Source organism: Amphimedon queenslandica, unplaced genomic scaffold (assembly GCF_000090795.2).
Source record: "Amphimedon queenslandica unplaced genomic scaffold, v1.1 AMPQUscaffold_13439, whole genome shotgun sequence".
NCBI lineage: Eukaryota > Metazoa > Porifera > Demospongiae > Haplosclerida > Niphatidae > Amphimedon > Amphimedon queenslandica.
Window position 1 is genome coordinate 277,874 of NW_003546325.1, and position 7,025 is coordinate 284,898.

Genomic DNA, 7,025 nt, shown 5'->3' on the forward strand with positions numbered 1-7,025 from the left:
TTATCTTTTCATTACACAATAATCATGTTATCATTATTTATCTTAAGGATTCTCTCACTCGTGAATTAAAGTCAGCTCCTCCTAATAGTCTCACAATGCATCTAGCCAAAGCTTTCTGTAACATTCATAATGATTATGGTATGTATAAACTTACTGTGACATACATGTACATGTACACAATGTAAAATTCAATATTCATGTATACATTGTAGCAGGAAATTTTCGTTGCCAGAAACTTTCGTTGTCTTTTCAAACAGGCTTTACAAGATCTTTTCGTTGATTTTATTTTTGTTATACTTTTCACTGTCACACCTATTTAATTTGTGCCACATGTATGGTTTAAGATGGAAGAATGTCTATGGTTTGTAGTTACCACATTATAAAGACATTTAGAGCCCATCAGTCGGAGAAGAGCTGCCTTTCTTTGTCAAACCTGATAATGCCACCGATTGCTATGCTGTGGCTGTAGTGAAAAGAGGGTCTGTTGTGGGTCAAAATTTTAGTTCTAAGATTAAAATTTCATTGTCTTACAAATTGTTGGCCAATGGAACAAACAAAAATTAGCACCCAACAAAAATTTCCTGCTATACAGTATGTACATTCCACTACATATGTACACACACTATCAAAGGTCATATTGTATTGTGTGTCTCTAGGTCTTAAAGCAATGGCTCATATTTGGTATATGAAGTGATACAGGAACTGCACTACAGGTGGGAGAATGGTATAGCGTTACCAAGGTAACTATAATTAACTATCAGTTTACATTATGTACATGAACTGTCTCAGTTTAGGGAAGAGTCATCCTGACATGTCTTGTTGTCTCTTACATCAGAAACTACAGGTAAAGCATTGTATTATTCTTGTGTATCATTTTGTTTTTGCTTTGTTATTAGCTGAACATACAGTAGTATATAGCTTAAAATTAATTTATAAAAGATCTAGTTTTGATCGGAATAAGCTCAAACTTTCTTTACAATATAAGTTGTATATGTATCAGGAAAAATTATAGAAATGAAGATTTCTCTTCTTTTTATTTTTGATGAAATTTGGCCTAAAGGGGCTTTGCCCTGATTTTGGAGCAGCTTTAAAAATTTGTAAAAAGTCCAAGCTTCATTGAAATTAGCTCAAACGTTCTAAACAACATAAAAACATGTATATGCATCAGAAAAAAATTTAAATGGAGAATTTTCCTTTTCATTTTTGATGTAATACCCTGTTCTATAGTCCGTATGTGGTACATTTTCTCAATAGGTGCAGTGGCTAGTATCACTCCACATGATATGAATGCATCACGTGATATCTTAAATGACTCTGTACTTGACATCATGTTTTACGTTAGCACTTGGTTTGGACCTGAAGTTAGCAGCTTCATGTATGCTTCATGCTACATGTATTATGAATACCGTATGAACTACTTGTACATACACTAGCAATACTATATATATATACTAACAATGGTGTGTATTAAAAATGTATTTGTTATAGATTCTTAATGGTCCGCATTGGCAGCTGCACAAGAAATACGTACAACGAATTTACAAGACGTAATTTTGATTTTATTTCAAATAATGGAACAGTGTCAATGTTTGCTCATTTGCTTGGTAACTTGGTAACATAATGTGCTATGACCTGATGTATGAGACCTGTAGTATCAATGGACTACTGGAGAAAAAGGAAAGAGATTGTAAACCAATGGACATTGATTTATTAACAGGTAGGAAAGGGAGAGAGGGAGGGAGGAAGAAATGGGCATTTAGTTTAATTAGAAAAGAGAGGGAGAGGGAGGAAAAAGAGAGATTGAAGGACAGGGGATAGTTGCATGTATAATCAAATCTGGAGAGTTAAAATTACCAGCTTTTCTTTTCCCACCAGATCATTAAAAATGAGTCTGATAAAAAGTTGAAGAGCTGCAGAAGTTAAGAATAAGAGTTCCGAACTTGAATTAGAGCTAGTGATAAAGAAAGGGTTCAATTCTCTTAAAGATTAAACTGGATCACTTATTTGCTGTTGAGTCTCCATTGGGTATACTCTTAATGCTAAGGGAACACAGTCCACTAGTGAAGGAAAGCAAAGGAGCTGATTCACTGCTGCCTTTTGCTAAGAAATTCTTAATGTACATCATCCTTAAGATCCTGTGGTGAGTTTAGTATCAACTATATAATGTAGTGTCCATGTGGAGCCTGCTATTATGAGATGGGTTCACGGTACAGTATTTATTCTTATACTTGTACATGTACTTGTTGCCTGAGTTTGATGTTAAAATCAAAATTTGATATATTTTATATTTTTTAATTTTAACTCCAGGCCTATCGTTTGGAGTCCAGTATATGCTCAAGTGAAGCGGGTAAAGATGGACGCTGCTAGTAGCAAACCAACACAAAAGTCAATGAGTCTAAGCTGAAGGACCCAAGACACCAGAAGTGACACAGAATACTAAGAGTAGCAGCAACAGCTGGACGCAATCACTGATATCAGCTGTAGTAGCTTCTAGTAATAGTGCCAAAACTTTTAAATCATTTGAATAATTTTATTGTAGTGGATAATAGGATATTATTTTTCTACAGATATTTGATGACATCAAAATACTACCTGAAGAAGGTACAGTGCTTTGCAGGTTGCTTGACCCAATTTTCTTACTTCCTGCTCACATGACATGTATTACCCATTATTAGTATGGTGAAAGTCACGTGATTAAGGGTCAAGCAACCTGCAAAGCACTTTAAGCAGGCTGTGTTTGGTGCATTATGAGTTATGACTGTGCAGAAGTGCAAATGCACAGGAGAGCTTGGTGGGAAGCCCCTTAAATTAAACCTGAAGTGAAACAAAACCGGATGTAATGAAATTTCAACTGGAAGTGAATAAAAATTTTTAGACTTCCTTTACTTTAATTTGCACATATTTATAGCTGGTGTAATAACCAAAGTAATAATAATAGCTAATAAAAATGACAATGACACACAGACAAAACAAAAGCATTTATAAAAAGTAGCAAAATAAATTAAACTCCTAATAATAAAATATAATAATAATTTTAAGTGATGTCTTTGTTCTCTATTATAAAAAGTATCCCTTTTAGCATCTGCTGTCAGCTCCTCCCACAGTTTCTGGATTCTTCTCTTTAATGTCACCAAGTATAAGAGATATGTATGAGTTCAACAGATCATCCATTTTGTAACCCTAAAATCACATAAAATAATATTATAAAGCACAGTACTGCATCTACAGAGTCAACACAGGCAGGCTTGATCACATGCATTGCATGCATTGATCACATTTAATGCATCCATTGATCACATGTATTGCACTACATTTGCTGATTCTTACCAGAGATGTTTCACAGAGCAGTTTACTGCCTTTGATTGGGTTTCCTATAGTCATGTGGAAATAGTTAGACCCACAGCTCCAATTAGTGATCATAGTGAACGGATGAGTGGCCAGTATATCCTTTGATAATAAAAAATAAAATATTTATATCAATTATGTAATTTCAATTATTATTAGTACTTTATTTGCTGGGTCTATCAACATGACACCATTTTTATTAAGACCAATGAGTAAGATTTCAGGCAGATGAGGCTCTGTTGTTTGCTATGATGTAATACAAAAATATTTTGGGAAGTTTTTCTCTATCATTGCTTACCCTGACTTCAAAGAATGTGGATCCAAAAGTTTCCCACCTGTTCACGTACTTGAGGAAACTTATCTTTGCCTCTTCTGAAGATTTGGCATCATGACGACTGAAATTAGCAGCAATGGCCTAACAGAAAGAGAGGAAAAGGATGAGAATAAAGTGGCAGTGTTGTGCTATTATTTTAATCACTCTTTTCCAGTCCTCTGGATGGAATTCCCTTAGCATGTCATGGGGTATCAGCTCACGCAACATTTGACTATAAAATAAGATGATTGAACTCAAAACGTGACGTACATATATCTTACGGTATTTCTCCAAAGTGGGACCTAGTGTCCCCAAACTTAACACGATAAATATAAGAACCAAGAAGAGCTGCATCATCTCGAGTACACTTGTGATAACCTCTCAGATACTTAGGGAGCTCCTAAAGCAATGAAATGAACATAATCAAGTACACGTATCTTGGCACTGTAACTTTATAGACACTCTAGTCTATCTCTCTGCTTTCTCATGTAATACCTGGTGATAGTGAAATACCACATCTGACTTTCTGTCTTTGCCTATGGTTATGTTTACAAACAGTTTCTTCATAAAGAAAATTTTGTAACTGAGATTAGAATTAGCTGAGGGAAAAGATTAACAAAAAACAATCAAAGTGTTCTGTATGCCAACCATAAATACTTACCATCTTTGCTTTTAGCTCTCTTCAACCATTCGGTCAAATGACGCACGAAATCAAAAAAGAAGTCAGCCCCAGGTACACTGATAACCTTGTCTCCAATCTTTACGAATAAACTGAAACCTTCTTTGAACTTTAGACCAAGTCTCTCTACTATTGTTGCACATAAATCCCATGACCTTGTGCTTGAATCAATTTCAAAAACCTAAGGAATGTGCATAATGTCAGACCATGTACTGTATATCATCAAAAATGGCTAGGAGGAAATTCTCCATTTTATTGTTTTTTCTGATACATACATGTATACACGTTCTTATGTTGTGTATCAAGTTTGCTGATTCTGATCAAAATTGGATTTCTTATGAATTTTTAAAGTTAATCAAAAATTTGGCAGTAAGCCACAGTATTTCAAAGGTCAGTCTTCAAAAAAGTATTACTGTATTAAAGTTGCCGTGTGCATGTATGATTTATGGTGTATACCTCTCTAATGTATTTAGCACATGTAACTCTGCTGTGTGTGTGTGTGTCTGCCTGTGCATTTACCTCGCATGAGTCATCAGGGAAGAACACTTTATGGAATATTTGTGCTGTCTTGTTTTGAATTGCATCAACTTCAACCAAATGGGGTGGATATCGTCTAGCACCAGATCTATAAAAATAATAAGAATAATATCATTCCAATAAAAAAGGATGCTTTTGGAGCCAATTTTTGGGAAAAAAAAGAATAGACTATTCATATTCATATAAAACACTAACTGAGCGGATTTGTATAATCGTTGTTGAATTTCAGCGGCAATCGGCCATTGTTTGATACGTGACCTCAAGAACTGTATGACCTCTTTATGAAGAACTTGACTGCATGGGAACAGACCAGTGGCCAGCCAGAGGAGCTCCCAACCTCTCTCTTCACTAGCTCTATAATAATGATGATTATGACTTTTGATAAAATGAATAAATTCAATACCTTAATTTGTTGAACGTCAATTGTTTCAAAAGTTGACAGTAAACTTCATCCCTTAATACTTCCTGTAAGTAAATGTACATGCATGAGTATATACATGTATATATGTATAGGGAGAGAGAGTGTGTAATTTATTTTTATATTTTTTCTTACATGAGATAGAACATGCTCAAAAACTTGGTCAGTCAATTCTGTGCTAAGCCTTTGTTTCATGGAAGGATAATCTCCCATATACTTTAAGATAGGTGAGGACATGTTCAGGATAATACTATTATCAGCAATATTTTGTCAAAAGTATGTACATTTTCATCATCATCATTCTTTATCTTACTATTATCACTACTACTATTATCATCATTATTATTATGTATGGTAGGATATCAAGGAATGAAGCACAAGCCTTTTGATGAAGGTCCTCAGATTGCTTAAACTTCTTGAGCAATGCTTTCTTGATTGGCTCCGTCACATGGGCCCATATCTCTGTCTCTGCTAAATTCTTTCTCAGAGTGCCTTGAATGGGGCCGGAAAGAGTTTTAGACTTTGGCACTCTAAAGTACTTATACGAGTAATTTTCTAGAGTGTAAGGCACTCCAGTGTCCTGTTCATCATCTTCAAGAGCTAATTGTGTGGTTGCTATAATATGCTTCATGTCTTTGTCTTGAACATTTGTCAAATCTATTCAAATATCAACGATCAAATCATGTTACACATCATCAATAAAACCTTTAATATCTTGTACTTCAGTTACATGTACAAAAGATGTCATTAGTTGAGTAGTATGTACATGTATGTGTGCATTTACCTTGAGGTGATAAAGGTTGTGACAATAAATTACTAGCAACTGCTCCATCAGAAGGAGACGTGTCTATAAATTAAAATTAAAAACGATTCAATTATTTATCAATTGATTATCTATCGATTAATTTATAATTATTACCTTGTGGAACTACATCATGATCTTTAATAGTCTCAGGAACTACACTCACTTCAGGAGTAGGAAAATACTTACCTAAACACATAATAATAAACAGCAACAGTAATATACTCTCTACAATTTGATTTCTAATAGTAACTAACTCGCTCACGGAAACTATGAACTATGAATATAATTATAGTGGTCAGTGATTACTCACTAATATCATCAAGTATAGTCTGTCCTAGTGATACATTAGTACTGATTGTACACAATACATTAGCAAAGGTATGTAAACTGTTGGGATCAGTTTGAACAGCTTTTTTGACAGCAGTTAATAGAGCCTCACGTTGATTAGAAATAGAGGGACTAGCTGACACCACTCTACTAACTGCTTCTTGTGTTAACATACGTTCACCATAAAGTAACCGAGCAATACCAACAGAATCACAAAGTGACTGAGACAGGACAGTATGACGATTATTAAAAATATTAATGACAAGAACATGATGTTCTATGATAGAAAATACAATGATTATAGTTTCATACAATTATGGTTGACTCACTTAACTTCTCAGCTACAGCAGTTTCATTCATAGATTGTAGAGCAACTGACAGTGAGTCCAAGTTGGCTCCTCCTCTACTGTCAACATTATCAACTCTACGTAGCCAATGAGAGAGGCATTCAGTCAAGCAGTGGTACACATCACCACGATACTTCACTTCAATGGCATCCAGTGTAGTTTTCAGTAGTCCTAATCTCAGTCCCAGCTCTTGCCACTTTATTCCTTGAAAGCCACATCTCTTTAATAGGTCAATGACATCAATCAAATCACCA

General features: G+C 34.7%; 1 protein-coding gene and 1 long non-coding RNA gene across 4 annotated transcripts; one reads left to right on the forward strand and one right to left on the reverse strand.

The window, feature by feature from the left end:
- The first annotated feature begins 6 nt into the window (after positions 1–6).
- Positions 7–2,568, forward strand: LOC109581444 (uncharacterized). Of its 3 annotated transcripts, XR_002184643.1 has the most exons (8): positions 7–138; positions 657–740; positions 790–844; positions 1,255–1,361; positions 1,489–1,604; positions 1,653–1,717; positions 1,876–2,140; positions 2,308–2,568. It is a non-coding gene; the product is annotated as an uncharacterized LOC109581444 (long non-coding RNA). The 3 variants fall into 3 exon arrangements; XR_002184641.1 differs by having other exon boundaries at positions 1,489–1,717; XR_002184642.1 differs by lacking the exon at positions 1,255–1,361 and having other exon boundaries at positions 1,489–1,717.
- Positions 2,569–3,002: 434 nt separating this feature from the next.
- LOC100637708 (unconventional myosin-VIIa-like) lies at positions 3,003–6,523 on the reverse strand. Its single transcript, XM_019995544.1, has 16 exons — positions 6,408–6,523; positions 6,212–6,283; positions 6,077–6,139; positions 5,656–5,949; positions 5,428–5,519; positions 5,278–5,339; positions 5,070–5,228; positions 4,857–4,962; positions 4,320–4,518; positions 4,154–4,257; positions 3,940–4,058; positions 3,824–3,890; positions 3,644–3,760; positions 3,508–3,591; positions 3,328–3,447; positions 3,003–3,180 (listed from the first exon to the last, which is right to left on the reverse strand). Exons 4-16 carry the CDS (start codon positions 5,921–5,923, stop codon positions 3,076–3,078), a joined length of 1,602 nt encoding a protein of 533 aa, XP_019851103.1. The 5' UTR covers positions 5,924–5,949; positions 6,077–6,139; positions 6,212–6,283; positions 6,408–6,523; the 3' UTR covers positions 3,003–3,075.
- Positions 6,524–7,025: the final 502 nt, after the last annotated feature.

Coding starts and splice junctions, on each gene's coding strand:
- LOC100637708 (XM_019995544.1), bottom strand. CDS start 5,923: ATGAAGCATATTATAGCAACCACACAATTAGCTCTTGAAGATGATGAA. Junction 5,340..5,427: donor TTGAGCATGTTCTATCTCAT/GTAAGAAAAAAT, acceptor ATTTACTTACAG/GAAGTATTAAGGGATGAAGT. Junction 4,258..4,319: donor GAGAGCTAAAAGCAAAGATG/GTAAGTATTTAT, acceptor CTTTTCCCTCAG/CTAATTCTAATCTCAGTTAC.